An 18,514-nucleotide genomic window follows, 5' to 3' on the forward strand; every position below is an offset into this window, starting at 1 on the left:
GTTCACCTGGCTTGTGGAAGTGTGTAGCTCGGTAGGTTCGTCTATATAGCTCTAATCGTGCTCCACCGGTGCCACACGGACTCGCGAATTAACCGCTCCATCGGGTTAGTTCAGTGTTGATTACAATGTATCCTTGTATGTAAATATCTTCATCTATGTATGGAAAACAAATGTGCACATATCTTTATTTTACTATGTAAATTTGGTTGGACTAGTATTGGCTCTCTATTGTGGTATCACTTATTACCAAAAAAGAAAACGTACTTATAAAGCACGTTGCTGGCGCAATAGTAGTATATTTCGTACCTAAACGCATATTTTGCAGTAATGTCTACCACACAGCGAAATGTACTCAAGGGTTGGGGTGCTATCCTGCTTCTCATTGGTGGTTATTATCATGTTCAAATAAAGGTGGGTTCGTGGTTGAACCTCCGCCAAAGTGGACATTTGCCCCCATTCATGACCAATTTTATCTCCGGTTACGAACAGGAATCAAAGGGCGAAACATGCCACTGCTGACCACGAAAGAGTTGATGTATAAAAATTACAACAACAGCAGCGGACCAGGTGTGTACAAACGCATCAACACAGAAAATTATTTTGTCAATGGGATCATGCATCTTTTTTTCCCCGCAGCTCAATACCTCGTAAAACCCATGCGAATGTGACAAAATATAAATGGATTCACTTGATATTTGAAATCTAGTTAGTGACGACGACTCTTCTCTGACTATAAAGCCGCGCTTCGGAACAGCTCTGGATTTGTGCAACTAGACTTTGTGACGTATGTTACGTGTAGTGCCCTCACATAGATTTCATACAACCAAAAACTCCGACTGACCAGTGTTTGTTTTTCGTAAAGATAGCAAAGCATACTCGTCTTCAACTTTACTGACACCTGTAGGTAGTTCAATCTAATAACTAAAGAGTTCCGTAAATTTAGGCCGTTAACACTAAGTAAAAAAAAAAAAAGCAAACCAACTTATCATCAGTGAAAATAAAGCAGGTATGTTTTACCTCAACAAACCGCACTGGTATTGATAACCTAATACTTAAATTATGATGGTTCCTTTCGTTAGGCTTCAGAGTTTAAGAGTTGGGGAGGATGAAGTGCATCTGCAAATGTAGAAAGCTCGTACGGTCAAAGTTAACTACAGAAATCTTTTTATTAGCTTTGCATTTGTTCAATTCTATAGTCGAATACTTCAGCGCACGAACTATATGCGCGGGGATCACATCTATAAAATGTACTGTTATTTCTTTTTGCATGGCTCAACAAGTTCGCGAGAATGAATTGTCGAGATAAGTATCAAAAGGAATTGCAATGCTATAAACTTAATGTTATTTGTTTGAGGCGAAGCAATCTACATTTCGTCTGGGCCAAAACTTTCAAAAAAAAAAAAAAAAAAAAAATAATCGCCTCGCTTGTGGGGTACCACTTGGCTTGTATGGTAAGATTAGAAATGTTCTTTTTTTCTATGAGCCAAAAATGTACGCTCTGGCGTCACTGACGCCGCGTCAGTACATTCCGGCGCCTGGTTCGCAGCCGCAGTATCTGCTTACTGTTTCTTGTAGTTTACGAGTACTATCAGGACCCAAAATGGATTTGTACATTCTTTTTTACTGGTAGTGCTTCGGTACGAAGTAAACGTACAGTCCAACTTGGATTAATTCATGTCCGTGTTTGGGTTTTACACACCAGCATCAGTTTTAGTCAATGGGTAGGCCAGAAAAGCGTTAATTTTTTGGGGCTTCAAGAAAAGATTTTCGATATACAGTTATGCACCTCCAATTCGGCAGGGCGGACCATATCAACATGCCTCTTCTATCTAGGCAGCACAGCCTAAAATCCTATCCGTTCTTCCTCTAGGATTTTTCATGCCTACTTCGCTAGTCGATATAGGACTATATTTAATATTGGTTTCAGTATTGGATCAGTGGTTAAATGCATAGAATGCCTAGAAGCTGCAGGGACACTTTTCTATGAGGGATCTAGCCGCAACGGAGTTTGCGAGAGGAAAAGTACTGCTTTGCTTGTAGCTGACCTTCTAGACCCACGGTGGGCGCTTTTGACCCCTTTAGAAAAACTAAGACGCAAACGACTTCCTTTTGGTAGTGAAATGAACTCTTCATATGATATCAACAGTGCCAGGGCATAAGTCCACAACGTAAAGCATAAAACAAACACAAATTCAGTGCACTGATATTTATTTTGTTAATTACGTAGAAAACTTACGTTTAGTTTTGAGACGATGCCTGTGTGGCACCAACAATTTCTAATAGTCTTTGCAGATATGTTGTTCCAGCCTTCAGACAACCACTTAATGGCGGAGTAAACGTCGACTGGTCTGTTAGAAACACCCTTGTAAAACAGGTCCAGCTCAGCAGCTTGCTTCTTGTCATTCTTCAGGCACTTAATGATGCCCTGGTCCATGGGCTGCAGTACGGCAGTTGTATTGGGCGGGAGCTTGCGTGTAGCAATATTGGATAGCTCAATAGAAGCGTCGTTGTGCGACGAGTTAGCGACATTTAGGAGGAAGGGCGATGTCCCATTGTCTTTGGCGGTAAAAAATAAAGTGTTTATTTGTATGAAGACGTCCGTTCCAAAATTTAAAATCAGATCGATGCGGCGTGTCATCCCTCCCCGAGGAGGGGGAAACCAATTGCTAGGGTGGTGATGGGCAAAGATAATTGCACATCCGATTCGCGTAAACATAAAATCTGGCAGGGTATCGACTGATACCGGTGCCGAATCGGAGGTGCACATATTCGGGATATTTCCAATTGCGGACTCACTTTTTCCCACACCTAATAAGTACGCTAAAACTTGACTATTTGGTCCGAGCCCGATACACTGACAAAATCTTACCTCCATTTCCCATCCCCCACTAACTTTCAGGAATGTACTCCACACCAGCCGTCCTTACATGATCAACTTGGTATACTTGATCAAAAATTGTTCCACCGGCTATATTAGATAAGAGAGGTTTACCATAAACATTCTGGACTTGTTCCCAAAAAATAAGGCAGTCCGTTCGACTCCACAACAATGCGACATTTATGGCTGAGAAAATTCGATGCCCTCCACAAGATGCAGTATACGGTTTCGTGCAAACATGTGTTTGCTCCCTCATTTTCTGCGCGATAACTTGAGCTTTAATTGCTTGTATACGTCTCAAGTGATCCATAGATTTCCTCTAACCTTCCAAAACCAAATGTTCATGGCATATAGCAATACGACGAGACTGGTCATGCTTGTATAATACTACTAGTAGTAGCTTATAGCCATGTCCACTCCACTTGACTTTTCAGGTGTCGAGGATTTGAAATTACAAAAACTATACAGCTAATGATTAAATCATTAAAGCCTCTGCTATGGGAACGTACGTTTACGTACAGCAGTGTGTGTAACTGTGATTTCAAATCCATGCTGTTCTATGCCTCATGAAGACGCTTGTACACCCACTAAATATGCCGTAATCAACCTCTTAGCGATAGTTTCTTATAAGAAGTTTTACAGTAATGCACTCCGTTTTCGCGGATGTGGATCTTATCGGATTTGCAAATTCATCAGATTTAAGCATATATCTGAGGGTATTTTTGGCAAGAAGATGTATACCCCGAAGTTTATCAAAGGTCCGACGGCGCGCAAACGGGATGTATTAATAGCACTGTATCTTGCGTTTTATTGCTTTCTAAAGGACATGTACATTTTGGCTTTTTTTGTACAACAGCGGAGGGGCAGTATTTTCTAACTTTTGAGCTCATGTTTAGCACAATAATGACACCCATTCCCCAGCTTGTATTAATAACAACATTCTTTATCACAACATTCAATTGTTTGATTGTAAACACTTTCCCCCGCTTCGGTCCATGCACTCTACTTCTCATTTTGCTTCGATACAGGGGCAACGAACAGCGCACTAATGCGTCTTCAATATCTGCTCGTAGTAGCGCTTGCTGTCATCGCTATGTGTGCCGATGCCTCATTGCCGATTGTGAACCCCAACGTCCTTCTTGATCGAAGTGACGTGGAAACCCGGAGAATCCTGAGAGCCGAGAAGACGATTGGTGGCGAAGATAACGAAGAGCGGGGGGCAATGTCGAACTTTGCTAATAAGATCGCGAAACTATTCAAGTCGAAAAAGGTATTACCGGTCGAGTCGATGACGGTGGCGGTGGCGGGGGTGCCGGAGGAGCTGACGATGCTTACCAAGGCGATGCCCTCAGAGGCGATGAACAAAATCGACAAATTGGTCAAAGGGATCAACGGGAAATCACTGGACGATGTTTATACGGCACATGTGATGGAGAAGTTGCCAGTAGGGAAAGCGTTCGCGCCCGAAGCGCTGCCCCTATATGTCAGATATAGTGAGGAAGCAGCCAAGAAGACAGACGACTTGTTTGGAGTTAAAACACTCGAGAGGGAGCTGGGACTAGAAAAACTGGTGAAGTATATCGAGCTTGGGCTGAAGAGCAAGGACGACCTCGCTTTTGCCACCGCCGAGCGGCTGCGCGTCGGTCTGGTCAGCAAATTCTGGAAGGAGAAGAAGATACCAACAGATATGGCTATTTCGATGAAGGGAGGCAACAGAGCAGTAGACAAGGTCAACAAGGATTTAGTCAAGAAATACCTTGTTCAGCACAACACAGCATACACACCGGTCGCTGTTTAATGGAGCCGACACATTGCGTCAAGGTATTCGACGAAACCTAAAGAACACATGTTGACATCTACTGATATAGCGTTAATAATGCTGAAGCGTTTTATTGTAGTGAGTTATGGTGCGGGGAAAGATACGATAATTAACCCCTCTCGGTCAGTAATTAATTCCTCCCGATGCTTTAATTCTCACGAACGCAGTAGCGACGTCGGCTCCGAATGAGTAGCAGTTCGTGGTATAGGAGCTGTGCGAGGCACACGCACGACAGAACAGTGCCGACCTCCAACAGCACGAAAACTGGACCCCACGAGCAAACCTGGACGCAGTGAGGGCTCTTGGGGTCGCAGCCTTTCGGTTCGTACTGGCAATTAGCTAAATACCCCACAAGGTATTGCACCAAAGCAGCTCCGATGCTTCCAGTGCCATCGATGATACCCGTGACAGTGGAAAGTGCCTCAGCGTCCCCTTTGATACTCTCGTGAGTGCCTAGATCCGCCGAAATGGCAGTACTGATCAAGTTAGCTGGGCCACCCAGCATGAACCCAGACGATAGCAACAGGAGCGCGGTCACGTCGTATGAAGCTCCGTCCATGAAGTACAAGGTGATGCTGATATAACAGTTATGAAGTTAGAATGTAGTTACAACCAGCGCAACAGTAGGTTTCGTACCAGGAGAGAAGCAGCATTGTTACGACCACCGGAGACCGCACACCCATTTTATCGGACACTATTCCACCCACGAAACCTCCGAAAATCTGCCCAGCGTCGTATAACATCTACCCGATTCAATACAAACACTGGTTAAACCAAATCACTCGAGATAGCAAGAAGATAACGAACCGAGAAAGAGCCCGCCTCAGAATTATCCATGTGAAGCGACACTGTCAGGTAGAATGGAAGCCAGAAGAACAGCGCGTAGTTGACCGACTTGAGACAAGCATACGCCAACGAGTACGGTAAGACCTGTACACACAAAAGTCGGTTAAAGATCACGCAACGCTAGCTTAAACGCACTAATACTGACCCCGGGAATGCACCAGGCTTTGAAAAAGCCAATGCCTTTGGGTTTTGTCTCCTCTGCCGAGTCCGCAAGTTCTTCGGGGTCATCTTTCTGCTTGGCTACTTCTGGCTTGGCCTCCTCGAGTGATTCATGGCGATAAGGCACGTCCTTCGGGTCCGGATATAAGAACAAATGTATGAGAACGCCATGGAACGCCACGAGTCCAGCAGCTACGATCAGTGCGAGTTTCCACGCCATTGTCTTGTCTACCACTGCGAACATTATAGCTACGAGAGCTGTGCCCACAATGTTGCCCAGACAGGCATTGCCACTCCAGACTCCGAGCACTGCGCCGCGTTCTTTCTGGTCGAACCACTTGCCCATAACAGCGACGTTAGCAGGCCATCCACTGGACTGGATGAGGCCATTGAGACCCCATAGTACCGCGTAGAAGCTCAGCGCGTGGATATCAGCCAATGCTCCGAGTCCGAACAGTAATACAATAGCTGCTGTGGCCCACATACCGCCAGCGATCATGCGGCGAAGATCGTGCTTGTCTCCTAGAATGCCACTTCAATATTGGTACATTCATTAGCACACGTCACATATCGGTTAATGGAACTAATAACGGTTAATAGCACCTCCATACCTGATGTAGAGCCCGAGCGCGTAGAAGCCCATGAAGAGCGTATCCATCAGCCCGTACATCTCGGCCTGCTGGTCTCTTGAATACAGGTCCGAGTGAATCCACTGTTCGTCCCCCATCTCGCCTTTGATGGCCGAGAAGCTCTTGCGACTCGCATGGAACAACACGTAGCTGACGAACGTGAGGAAGAACACGCCCCGCTTGTTGGCTGCGAACTCCTTGCAGCCGCGCGTAGACGCAGCAGAGACTGAGGCCTCAACGGCGGCCGCAACAGCCTCCGCGGGCTTCTTGACCCCCATGTCGACGAACCCTCGCTCTGATAATGTGGAAATGTGTGTCACAGATAGATCTGACTCTGAGTCGGAATCAGATGCAAAGTTTTAGGAATGTAAAGAAAATTGTTTTGCGTAGATCAAATTCGACGGAGAACGATTTAGAATTGTTTGTTGTCACACCCAAAATAGAGCGCTGGGGAACCAAGCATGCAGTACTGGGTATTTCTAACTGGCTACGTAGCAGCAAACTAGGAAATAAAACGCGAACATCTCCATTAACTTTGGTAGCCTGTAGTCATTCTGTAGTTTGTAAAACGCTTCTTACCTGCCCAAAATCGCTGGACGTTGCAGTGCTTTTCTGTAGAAATTGCCAGGTTTACACGTCCACATCACCCACTTTGAAATGTATCAGCTCCAATCACCTTTAATATTCGTCCGAAGGATAGCTCCACCAACTTGTTCCTGTCATCTTAATGTCTCAAACATTATATATCCTTGATCGGGCTTACGGTGAAACTCACTACTGATAGGTATGCAGCGGCCAACAACACGATACTTATTAAACAAGATCCATTGGGGTAAATGTATACCTGTTTCTCTTTTGGGTAGCAAGCCTCACCTATCCGGACCCCAGAACGACGCGACGTGTTAGGTCTCAAGATCACCAGCTTATTATTATACCTTCGCTGAACATCAAAGTTTATCTTCGAATTTCTTCGCTTTTTACGAGATTTGTATTTATCCCATTGAGAAGTTGGTGACGCCTGTACCTGATAAACACGCACGCGGAATCAGAACCTGTGAAATAGACTGCATTGTCCTTATGAAATAAGAGGATTCAGACATTCCAAGCTACCAAGATGATGGACATGCAGGAGATCAAGGAGCGCCGCCCTCGCTTGCAGCGCGATGTAGACGACGACGATGAGACAAAGCAAACGGAGACGGACCCTATGGTGGCCAATATCCCGGAACCGCGGCGCTCTCAGACTGAGATCTGGTTGCGCTTCGTGATGGACAAGATCTGGTCCGTAGCGTTCTTCATTGTGGCGAGTTTGGGAATCTATGAAGCGGGTTTTGTATCGGATTTACTGCACGCGCCGCATGCCAATCGTAGTTTTGTGCACCTGGGCATCTTCTTCGGAACGCTACTGGGTGTCTTTGGCTGCTACATCGAGGTGTACCGTAGCATGATCCTAGGTGAGCGAGTGCACTATGAGAGCGCCAAGACAGCGACGCACGGGATGCTGGTTTCGATGCTAGCGTCGGGGTTCTGGTAAGTACCAGTTTAGTGATATCTTGACAGGCTGCATACTGATGTATTGATGGTCTGGCTGTTGTTTCATGTAGTTTGGCAGTTGGGATGTGGCCTGTGTGGCACTGGTTGACGTTGCCGTACCTGTTCATGTGGTCCTGGGGCGTCGTGGTACAGCTACTGGTCATTTTACCGTCAATTCTGCAACGGGTAGTCTTTGTGGTCGCCTACCTCTGGTTCATGCACTCATACCTCTCCAAGTTCCTGTAAAGAATTTAACAAACCAAGAAAAAAAGATTCTAGTGCAAAATGATAATGTTCATACTAACCTATGGAAAACTATCGTCATTTATGCCGATAGCATCGGACAGGGATCACGTGGATCTATGCGCAGTCGCTTGGACGCAATGATGCAGATCTTACAGCAAGCGACGACGACTGCGTCCGATCGAGCGAACAATCTGCGTTTGACATGGCATTTATGACACACGGGATGTTTGCAGACTCCGCAGGAGCGATGCGAGGCCCGAACAAACTTGGACATCGTCGGGTTCTTCCCACACACGGAACACGGATCCGAAGGCATTTTCTGTAGGAATGATTCGTGCAAATTCATACCCTCAGCTGGTTGTGGAGAGGTGATCGTCGCCTCCGTCTCGCGCGAAGAGTCCTCAGGCTCGCATGTTCGCTGAGAGTGACAAGCACTGTACTCGGCACGTTGTAGAGCAAGTAGAGTCAGTCGTTTGGCCTCTGCGATCTCCGTCGCACTGGCAATGGACAGCATCATCGTGCTGGTAGCGTCGCTATTTGGCACGAAGGACGGAATATCTTCCCCCATGTCGAGCATTCCTTTGGAATAAACACGCACAGTGCGTGAGTTGGCGTCTTGTCGAAAGATGCAGCACATCGTCATTCTAGCGCGCACGACGTCGTTGCTGGTGGACAACTGCGGGTATTCCGCTAGATCGACACTTTTGATCAATCGGTAGCCGAAGTTGTCGCCTCGACCGTCTACTCCTGTGCCCATCGACTCGATAGTACACACGTCATGGTAATTGCCACTTTTCACGTCTCCGAAATTCTGTGCGAGGATCCACTTTAGTGCGAGTTGCTTGAACGGATCACGGTCTGATCCACGCTCGATCACAGACAACACAGCACACTCGAGATGTCCTTTGTTCATAAACGTGTTGGTCACGTGCATCTCCCTGCGGGTCTTGGTATGGAGACCATAGAGAACGTCCTTGAGCGAGCCGTCAATGGTGCCTACACAAACCGCAGTCGGCGCTCGTGCTAGTGCGTTCTCCTGACTCAGTGACGGCTGGAACTCTGGCTGCATCTTGCATTTGTACACGCGGAGTCCGTTGTGTCGCTTCACTAGTTTCCATTCCTGTGCGTCGGGTTCTGGGCAACCTTGACGTCGGTACTCGCACTCATGAGCCAAAGTTCGAGAGATCACACTGTGTGCCAAGTTGCGGAACGCCTCCACGTCACCGTCGCGAAGTCTCACTTTGGGTCTCGCCATTGGAGGTTCGGGAGTCTTGGCAGACGAACGAGCTAGGAGTGACTTGTGCCATCTCACTCCAATTTTCTCTCGCATACTCGCAGGTCTTGCTCGGTCACGTCGCTGTTCTGAAAGAGGCTGAAGCGTTCGAGCTCGTCGTAGTGGAGTCACGTCCGCCATTGTTGTAAGCTGGTTGGTTCGGAGACGGACACTCTCTCTAGCGCCGGCCAATGCAACAGTGATGCAGGGAAGGTGAATTGAGGCCGGAATTGCCAATCCTGATCATCTGCAGACAATTTTCGCTGGTTTCAGTGCACTTGAACTTGATGATCAAGTTGTTCGGATGGACTGTGGACAGCCCTGTTGTGTGTCACGGCCTTCAGTATTGTTCGCACGATGTATACGGGGTCAACATACCGGTAATGGCTACAGTTTTCTCATGTTGTGCTTGTGGGTCGGGGAATCGCGAGATGCATAGGAGCACCTTCATGCCCAATTGCAATACAGCCTGGAAACAGCACTTGAATCAAGCAATTGAAATGTCGCGTCTCAACAACTTTATAGCATAAAAAACTTTGTAAAGTTATATTTTAGTGAAGATCTGTTTCTCATCGTAACAGTGAATGCGTTGGCAGCAAAATGTTCAACTCGGCATATTCTACATGTGCTTACCATCAAACTCGAGAGAACCCCATAATAAGTTCATAAGATAGATGTCGCAAGACTAGTTAAGGTGTGCACTACCATCGGCTTCTGCAAAACGCGAGCGTAGATAGCTTGGAGGGATGCAAGCGCACATGCGTAGTGACGCTTTTCTTGTTGTGACACGACGAACAAAGCAACCAAGTGAAAGGAAGGAGAATGGTCTGAAATTCCACAGACAAAGGTAGGATAATCCACTTGGTTCAACTTGTAGGTCGCATCACCTGCCGATGCAGCATAGCCCACGGGAGTAGCTTTCCCATTCTTATTGTAGCGGCAGAAAATGATGGGGCTAGCTAATCCAAAATGAATTGTTATATTTGGATGAACGGCGATAACTTCATAAAAATAACCTTAAATTGAGCGCAAAGGGCGCGAATAGAAAGCTGAGGTTTCGTAGCTCCTTCTTCCATAAATAAAGACTCTTCATCTCTTTCATTTCAGGAAGTGCAATGCAACGCAGACACCAGCTCAGCCCGGAGGAGAAAACCCTAGTTTGCAATGTATATGATTATTTCGTCGCCGAGGTCAAAGCAGGCAGTAGTGGAGGGCAGGACTCGCGCCATCGAACTAAAGAGGCAACGCGCTTTGGTAAAAACAGAGTTTATCGGGTGCTCCGGGCAAGGAACTTCGACCCAGACACCAATTTCGTCGAGGTGCGCTTGTCATTTTTGCCCATGTAGGGTTAACTTTAAATTTATACAAATCCTTTTTTTTAATTTTGAACCTTTTATTCTTAACGCGTGTTTGCACGACTGTTTTGCACTTTCCACGCTCTAGACCAATAGAAAATCAGCATTTTAGCAACTGTTTCCCCGCTTAAATGTCCTCGGAGACACCTTTTGGTGGAGCCTGTAGCGGCAAAACTACGTTGAATTAGCCGGTTTTAACACCAAAAGCATGCTCAAAATGAGCGGTTTTTACCACATATCTAAATGTCATATCTGGTTTTATCAAAATTGAGCCCAAATTGTGGCTTTGATTACTAGTCCCTTCATTTTCTGCCGCTACAATAGGAGCGGCTGTGTCAGATACATTGTTAGCAATCAAGCAAACAAAAGACGGTATTCAGGTAGTTTTCGCGTACGTACGGATGTTTTCGTCTTGCTACTCACTATGGGCTTACGAGTGCTGCGCGTAGAGAGCAAGGGGAGTGAGGTGGCGCTGTCGGTGGCTTGTCTCGACGTTTCCTGCAGCAGATTTTGATTGAATGCGTGTCGGCCAATCTCCGATGGCTTGTAATCGGTCACTGGTTGGCTAAAATTTAGTTTGTTTGATTACCTGACATTTGGTGGTTTGATTGATCTTCTAGTGGATTTGTCAATTCAGCTATGGATTAGTATAGTGCGTTATTTACTGGGCTCACAGATCTGTGGATTAATACTATCTCTGTGGATTGACCTCATAGTACTATGGACATTTTACGCGTCCTCACTACGTGACAGTGTCGACCATGAGATCGGCTTTTCGAACAGAAAACACAGTCGTAATCTTTCAAAACATGTACATGAGCATTTAGCCTGGCTGCGTATGAATTCCATCGCTTTATTTTGCGCGGACGACTCCTCTGGCGACCAACCGCTCGATACCCCATCACGAAGGAGTGGTCAAACGAGTACAGATTAGCTGATGAGACGAACGTAGATCCGTATATTCTCAAGCTGCCGTTAGAAACTGCAACAACGTATTGTACGATGATTCAATGAGATCCGGTCCTACCGATCACGGCCGGAATGATTGATCAACTGGCATATCATTATGCTCCAGACTAGGTATGTGTTTATGTCTTTCGTTCCAGATGCTAAGTCCGAATCTAGGTTAGTTTAGCCCACTTTGCAATTTGCTTCCTTGATCGAAAGCCTTCACTTTCTTCCCCCCCCCCCCCCCCGCGTCATGCGTCTGCACTGCATCCCGCTCGTTACTGCTGCTACTGCTCTCTCCAGTCATGTTGTTCTTCTGCATCCTCGGACTTGATGGAGACCCATTCGGTCACAGTCAATGATAATGATCCCAGAGAGATTGCTGAAATACTGACACCATAGACGATATCATGGATGAAGAGAGGCTGACGATCTCTGGTTTTGAGACAGTTTCTACCGCGCTTAGTGGTGGATTCACCAACGCAAGAATGAAGCTATGGCTGGCAAAGGATGAAGACGCAGACGATGTACGAAAATTCCTACGACGGAATTGACAAGCTCCGCGACAGCACGAAGTTAAACACCTGGGCCTTGTACGTTGGAAAATACAACTTGCAGAAGCCAGGGTACGAAGCGTCCATGGCTGTGACGTTGACGGCTCACTACGGAGATGCAGCGGTGGCAAAGTTGATTCAAGCAGCAAGCAAAGTCCCCCAAACGGAAGCGGTGACGACAGTGTTGCGCAAGAAGCAGCTGAGTGCGTGGCTTGCTGCTGAGAAATCGCCAAACGAGGTTTTCAGGCGGCTGAAACTTGACAAAGGAATGGGCAACTTGTTCGCCAACCCGACGATGCACACGATGACCGACTACTTGAACGTGTTCAACTTCAAGTGTTCCAGAAAACACATGAGCTTGATGAAGACAATTGCGGAGTCATATACGGATGCTGCAGTGGCAAAGGCGATCCGAGAAGCAGCGAAAGACCCCGAAACGAAGAGCAATGCTCTAGTTTTGATGGGCTTGCAATTCGACGAGTGGATTATAAAAGAAATCAAGCCTGCTAAAATGCTCCAGAGAGTTTTTGGTGGCACTCCGACTATGGAAGAGAAGGCGATTGCAAATGTGTACGCTAGTTACTACCCACGCGCGAAAAAGCATCTGAGCGAATTGGATTTAGTCTAGTTTGTACTTCAGACCGGTCATGAGTGTCCAAACAGGTTCCACGTTTCTGTTTCAAATGAGTACCGTAGAAGAAAAACAAAGAATCAATCAGTGACAATTGGTATCATTTCGTTAGCCAATGGCCTCCTGTCCCAGTGGTCTTGCACTGTCGTCTCGCTTGTACTAGCGCAATATCATGTCATCCTCCTTTAGAGTCGCGAGGTTCGTGTTTCCATGGCGAGGACTAAGTCGTTTGGGACAAAGTGTTTATTTGCCACACCAGCCGTGGTGGACGGCGTGGTGCGGCGGGTTATCGCTCAGAGGAAAGAGGAAAAGTGACTAAACTAAGCATCTTCGTTCTTTACTCTGTGTTATCTGGTCCGCGACGAGAATAGTGTCGGTTGTGAAACTCCTTGCGTCTTCCCAGGAAACCAGAAAATGTTCTCCAAATCTTCACGTAGGCTACCATCAGACAATCAAGCACCAGATTTTTCTCGACTGGGCCAGTCACTCCTCCTTCGACTCCCGTGTCCGTTTGTCTTGCCAGTATAAGAATCGCCTTCATGGTGGGCAGGGTAATGCCCCCCGCCAGAAGGCAGAGGGGAAAACATATTAATAACGCAGTTGTAGTAAATTTTTAAAAGAGGTTGAAAAAAATGCATTTATATTAAACGATCAATAGTATTAAGTTTTTTAGTACTAAGTAGTGCTATTGGGAAAACATTACTTGAATATTGTAAATACTATCAATATCGAGAAATATAAGACTCACGTCGAGTTTGGCTAATATTACTTTTTTTAATATATTCAATTCACTAAATGGAATATTTTTACGCAATTTTAATATTTACTCCCAGTGATACTACTTATCCTACCAACGAGTCGTTCAATAAAACAAGAAATAATTCGTTGCAACGCATGTTTCTAGTATGTATGCTTTGAAGCGTTATTTGAAGGACATCTTTCATTCTTAAATACCGTACCTCACAGAAGGAATATTTTCGACAGGGTGCGTATGACACTCGTCTTAACATAAAAAAGCACGCTAGAAAGGCGAATATGCATTTTTCGTGTTAAGTTTTAGCTCGTCAATTTCAAGGGAAATGGGCGCTCGCTAGCTATGTCTACTACTCCAGGCCTTCAGCAGTCTGGTTCAGTAGTAAGGAGTTGTAGACCTCGTTATCTTGAAGACAACTCATATGATCTTGGAAAAGCTGATTGTCAGACTGTCTCGGATCCTGGCCAAGCCTATTGAACATGTATTCCACCTTCCGACTCGTCTCCATCTGCTCATTCACCACCACTACTGCTTCTTCGACCCAGTGAATCACTTGCACTCGGTCCACTTTGTACTTACCTCCCGGTGGTATAGTTTGCGAGACCTTCCATCGAAAGAATTTCTTCTTAATGGCAGTCTTTAAGGGTCGGTTAGCGTACAGACCACAGATCTGCATGGTTGAGGTCAATCCTGAGGGAATGAACTCGTACATGAGTCCATTCAGCTCTAAATAGTCAATTCCCGGCATGTGTGAGCAGAAGCAGCATCCCAAATTAATCCGATCTTTTGACACGGAAACAGACTTATGAGGAAGTCGATATACTTTTTGCAGTTGGAGTGTCCATCCAGTTGGATGGCTGGAAATGGACACTAGCGTCGCCGCCATTGTCACGCCACGATGCAAAACGGCGCGCAAGGGTGCCATTATGTGTCGCTGACATCACGTTGAAAGGAGGAAGGATCATTGACGAGTGCATTTCAGCCGAAACCATTACCGTACACCCTTTCTTACCATCTGAAGCTACGTTCAAGCCAACACGTCGTGTATTCGTAGGTACAACGAATTCAGTATCTCTTGGATAGAAGTTGATGAAATTATCGTCGGCATTTATCAACACGGTACACGCCTTTAGCTTGGCTCAAATTTTATTTGACGCTTCTAGCGCGACTGCGACCCAATTCGTTGGGACTTTTTGTGATACACTCTCCTTTCGAATAGACCAACTAGCACCCTCCAGACGTACACGTACCCACTGAGCAAGCGAAGGTGATATTATTCTTTCGTTAAGTTTCATGACACGGCAAAATTCACTCGGGGCTTCAGAGTCATCGATGTTGCCAAACTTTTGTATCAGCCGCATGGAGATTTTATTCCGAGAGATAGAATTGCCAGATTTCTATGACGTTTTGACTTCGTCCAACAAAAACAAAGTCTCAGTAGGATATTTGAGAGAGCGTCCGTGCGTGACCGTTTTGACCGACCCAGTCAGATACTTTATACCTTCGCTCTTTTTGGCAACTTTTACAGCTTTCTGTTGAGACATCAGCGGATGGGATGTAGCCGACAGGAAGCGCTTAGTTGTAGGCGTTTTAAATCCGATAGGAATCGATACTCCAGACTCGAGATCAAGATCAGCAGTATCAAGTAGGTACCGAAACTCAGCCAGAATGGCTTGCACAACTGTTTTCAACTTCATATTCTCTACAAACGGTATCCATTTCGAGTAGTACGAGTGCTTAGATATCCAATTTGATAACGTAGCGTGGGAGACGCCAAAAATCCAGCAGGTAATTTCAGAATCGGAGTTGTCTAGAGCACTTCTAGAATAACCAGAGGGTGACATCTGTAAGAGGAAGAGCAGGACAGGATTGCGAGTATCAATAAAACTTCCACTTGGTGAAGCAGTATAGCAGCGGAGGGATCGATGGACAACGCAAGCTTGTAGTTAAGTCTAAAGAACTAAGTAGACACCAGTTTTTACTCTTGTCGGTAGTGTAGAACGGAGGTTAGAGCTTTTTCGAAGCAGGTATCGCCATTGTTGGAAACTTATCGATAAATCAATTACCTCTAATAAACTATGTAGTACCTTGCAAACACGTTTTGAGACCTCTATAAATAGATACAATTTCTTAAGTAGGATTTGTTACGATATGTATTATGTGAATGTCACGTCGATTGGACAACTGCCTCTGCCCTATCCTAAAATCCATCTGGGATGAGTCGACTGACCAATTATTTTCCTGAATTTGACGACTAGTCTAACTAACCCTGTCGGAACCCTTCCCCGAAAAGTTGGCTCCAAAACGACTGCGAATTGGGGGGAAAGGACATCAGAACCAGAATCTACGCCGTTTCTTTGCTCATATCTCTAACTAACTATCATATCTAGTTTTTACCGTTATAAAGATGAAACTTGATATTCGAATCTTGGATAAACTAAAATAACGCAGACAATAACATACATAAGTAGGGGTTTTAAACTAAAGTTTACACACTAAAATTCATAGCCTCTGGATTAATCAGACTCGTTGTGACTGTACACCATCCGTAAACACACTTGTCTACATCCAATCCTAGGATTTAGACGATGTGTCGATGCTTCGCAGCCACACGGCAATCGACTCACTTTGCATTTGCTAGTAAAGTGGCCGCAGTTCATTCAAGGAACTCATATTCAGCATGCCTAGACGATACTCCATCATGAAATTGCTGCTTCTAGTCGCTGTTCTTTCCTACACTTCCGTGGCTTCGATGTTTCACGAGGTTGTTCGCATCCCTCAACCCCCCGTCGCGCGGAACATGGAGAGCACTACACCGCGGTTATTGAGATCTGAGAGTATAAAGACGACGGATGAACAGACCAACGCTATGGAAGAAAGAGTGCCCGCAATGGGACTCGATCAAGTGGGCAAAATACCATTGATGTCGAAAATTGTCCAGAATATTAAACTCCAACTGGGAAAGCAGTCTCCAGCCGACGCGTTTAAGATCCTCCAGCTCGACCAAACGGGGATAAACTTGTTTAAAAGTCCTCGTTTTATCAAGTGGATTGAGTTCGTAAAGAATACCAACAAGAACAACCCGGAGCTTGCAATATTCACAACACTGGCAAGCCGCTACAGCGACGACGCAATGGCAAAAATGTTTGCTGCAGCTAAAGAAATCGACGAAACCAAGGCTGTTGCCACCAAATTGGAGGAGATACAGCTTACCAAATGGATTAGCACTAACAAGTCTCCCAGGGACGTTTTCAACATTTTGGAGCTCGAACGGATGGGATCACAAGGTCTTGCAAGCCCACAGTTTTCCAGGTGGACTGACTTCATCACTAAAGCTAACCCGACGGACTCGGAAGCTGTTATTTACACCAGGTTGAGAGTACATTACAATGACGAAGCTCTGGCCAAGATGTTTGCTGCAGCTAAAGAAATCGACAGCGCCAATGCTCTCGTTTCTAAGTTGGAGGGAATTCAGCTGGCGAAATGGGAGAGCGCACGTAGTTCTGGAGATTACGTGTTCAAGGTCTTAAACCTCGATAAGACCGATATCCAACTATTCAAGAGCCCCATTTTGAACACCTGGGCTGCGTATATCGCCAGAATCCACCCCGACAATCCAAGTGAGGTTATCTTTGCAAAGCTGGCTACACTTTTTAAAGACGTTTCAGCACGTTCGGAGATGATTCAAGCTGCGACCATGGCTCCGAGCACGAAGAAACTGGCTAGCGATGTTCGACTCGTGCAGTTTCGGCATTGGTTGGATGAGGGGTTAACTCCAAAGCAGCTAAACGCTATGTTGGGTGTTTCCAACACGGACAACTTGACCAAGAAACTTTCGAATTCTTACAGAAAATTCTATTGGCGGGCCAAGAAAGTACTGGAGTAGCTTTCAGCATTCCTACCATACTCCTTATTTCGTCGCAGAAAGTAGTGAAGTTATTTAATACATCTGGCACTGTGTGCGACGTCAACTCAGCGGTTTAACTGATTCCGCATTTCACGGTCAGCCCACTTAATGTACTTCCAAACACACGAAAATACATACCTCTCCATTCCACATGAGTATGCAGTAAAATTTGAACTGCACTATCTTGGGACCGCGGTGTTTGCTTCTGAAGCCGAGGGCAGCATACGAAAGCTCCGGATGCGGGCTTCTTGCTCAATTTTTATAGGGCGGTATCGCTTGTTCGTAGGGAGATCTGGAGACAGTGACATGGTCATTCATCAGACTTTTCTCCATAATTCATGCTCCGGAGAGGAAAAAAAATGTTGAGCATTTTCAGATTGATCTGCAGGATTAAAAAAATTGTTGTTCAGCTGCGTTTTTGATTAATTTTTGATTGGCACAGCTGCGCACATTAAACAACCACTAAGAATACAATTTCATTGGACAAAAACGTGCATTCGGGTAGGAGAAGCGGTGGTGTGGACCACATCGAGTAAATTTTGATCGTCTCTGTATATTCGTGTGGAATGGCGACGTAGGGTATACTGCCTATTCGTGTGGAATGGAGAAGTATGGTGTAAGCAGTGATTCTTCATACGCCCCAAGTTTTCCAGTACACTGTCTTCTGTGCTCTTATGGTCCAAATCTAGGACAGTGACAACTAAAGACTGGTATTTTACTGAATGATTTAAACAAGCATGTAGTTGCGTCTGCGCTGCGTTAGTACCTGTAAGCGAGGGCGAACTTCATAACTCAGCATACATTTCGCCTGGTGTCCACATAATAAGAAAAACTAATTCAGTTGCTTAATGCCAGGACTCTACCTGGCATGGTTTGTAATTAAACCGCAACAACTTCTTGGCGTCCTATCTTCCGTGGGGCTATCATGTAGTCTGGCTCCATCCTCCAGTGTAGATTACGTCAATTATTGGGGCAAAGCCCC

At 45.7% G+C, this 18,514-nt stretch overlaps 9 protein-coding genes across 9 annotated transcripts; 4 read left to right on the plus strand and 5 right to left on the minus strand.

Annotated features, from left to right (window-relative positions):
- The first annotated feature begins 3,894 nt into the window (after positions 1-3,894).
- Positions 3,895-4,766, plus strand: PPTG_00450 (hypothetical protein). Its single transcript, XM_008891850.1, has one exon. It carries the CDS (start codon positions 3,927-3,929, stop codon positions 4,674-4,676), a length of 750 nt encoding a protein of 249 aa, XP_008890098.1. The 5' UTR covers positions 3,895-3,926; the 3' UTR covers positions 4,677-4,766.
- Positions 4,730-6,694, minus strand: PPTG_00451 (hypothetical protein). Its single transcript, XM_008891851.1, has 5 exons — positions 6,314-6,694; positions 5,689-6,235; positions 5,505-5,627; positions 5,334-5,440; positions 4,730-5,272 (listed from the first exon to the last, which is right to left on the minus strand). The coding sequence occupies exons 1-5, from the start codon at positions 6,607-6,609 to the stop codon at positions 4,846-4,848; spliced, it is 1,500 nt and encodes a 499-aa protein (XP_008890099.1). The 5' UTR covers positions 6,610-6,694; the 3' UTR covers positions 4,730-4,845.
- Positions 6,695-7,341: 647 nt separating this feature from the next.
- On the plus strand, positions 7,342-8,207 carry PPTG_00452 (hypothetical protein). The gene is made up of 2 exons (XM_008891852.1): positions 7,342-7,861; positions 7,936-8,207. The coding sequence occupies exons 1-2, from the start codon at positions 7,446-7,448 to the stop codon at positions 8,108-8,110; spliced, it is 591 nt and encodes a 196-aa protein (XP_008890100.1). The 5' UTR covers positions 7,342-7,445; the 3' UTR covers positions 8,111-8,207.
- On the minus strand, positions 8,140-9,524 carry PPTG_00453 (hypothetical protein; the record flags this gene model as incomplete). The annotated part of the gene is made up of 1 exon (XM_008891853.1): positions 8,140-9,524. One exon carries the CDS (start codon positions 9,522-9,524, stop codon positions 8,190-8,192), a length of 1,335 nt encoding a protein of 444 aa, XP_008890101.1. The 3' UTR covers positions 8,140-8,189.
- Positions 9,525-12,196: 2,672 nt separating this feature from the next.
- PPTG_00454 (hypothetical protein) lies at positions 12,197-12,868 on the plus strand (the record flags this gene model as incomplete). Its single annotated transcript, XM_008891854.1, has 1 exon — positions 12,197-12,868. One exon carries the CDS (start codon positions 12,197-12,199, stop codon positions 12,866-12,868), a length of 672 nt encoding a protein of 223 aa, XP_008890102.1.
- Positions 12,869-13,208: 340 nt separating this feature from the next.
- Positions 13,209-13,412, minus strand: PPTG_20739 (hypothetical protein; the record flags this gene model as incomplete). Its single annotated transcript, XM_008892937.1, has 1 exon — positions 13,209-13,412. The coding sequence occupies one exon, from the start codon at positions 13,410-13,412 to the stop codon at positions 13,209-13,211; it is 204 nt and encodes a 67-aa protein (XP_008891185.1).
- A 562-nt stretch (positions 13,413-13,974) lies between these two features.
- Positions 13,975-14,373, minus strand: PPTG_00455 (hypothetical protein; the record flags this gene model as incomplete). The annotated part of the gene is made up of 1 exon (XM_008891855.1): positions 13,975-14,373. One exon carries the CDS (start codon positions 14,371-14,373, stop codon positions 13,975-13,977), a length of 399 nt encoding a protein of 132 aa, XP_008890103.1.
- A 649-nt stretch (positions 14,374-15,022) lies between these two features.
- Positions 15,023-15,322, minus strand: PPTG_00456 (hypothetical protein; the record flags this gene model as incomplete). The annotated part of the gene is made up of 1 exon (XM_008891856.1): positions 15,023-15,322. The coding sequence occupies one exon, from the start codon at positions 15,320-15,322 to the stop codon at positions 15,023-15,025; it is 300 nt and encodes a 99-aa protein (XP_008890104.1).
- A 1,103-nt stretch (positions 15,323-16,425) lies between these two features.
- Positions 16,426-17,511, plus strand: PPTG_00457 (hypothetical protein; the record flags this gene model as incomplete). The annotated part of the gene is made up of 1 exon (XM_008891857.1): positions 16,426-17,511. The coding sequence occupies one exon, from the start codon at positions 16,426-16,428 to the stop codon at positions 17,509-17,511; it is 1,086 nt and encodes a 361-aa protein (XP_008890105.1).
- Positions 17,512-18,514: the final 1,003 nt, after the last annotated feature.

Source organism: Phytophthora parasitica (assembly GCF_000247585.1).
Source record: "Phytophthora parasitica INRA-310 unplaced genomic scaffold supercont2.1, whole genome shotgun sequence".
Lineage (NCBI taxonomy): Eukaryota > Oomycota > Peronosporomycetes > Peronosporales > Peronosporaceae > Phytophthora > Phytophthora nicotianae.

Coding starts and splice junctions, on each gene's coding strand:
- PPTG_00450 (XM_008891850.1), top strand. CDS start 3,927: ATGCGTCTTCAATATCTGCTCGTAGTAGCGCTTGCTGTCATCGCTATG.
- PPTG_00451 (XM_008891851.1), bottom strand. CDS start 6,609: ATGGGGGTCAAGAAGCCCGCGGAGGCTGTTGCGGCCGCCGTTGAGGCC. Junction 5,628..5,688: donor AAGCCTGGTGCATTCCCGGG/GTCAGTATTAGT, acceptor TTGTGTGTACAG/GTCTTACCGTACTCGTTGGC. Junction 5,273..5,333: donor ACAATGCTGCTTCTCTCCTG/GTACGAAACCTA, acceptor CTGTTATATCAG/CATCACCTTGTACTTCATGG.
- PPTG_00452 (XM_008891852.1), top strand. CDS start 7,446: ATGATGGACATGCAGGAGATCAAGGAGCGCCGCCCTCGCTTGCAGCGC. Junction 7,862..7,935: donor ATGCTAGCGTCGGGGTTCTG/GTAAGTACCAGT, acceptor TGTTTCATGTAG/TTTGGCAGTTGGGATGTGGC.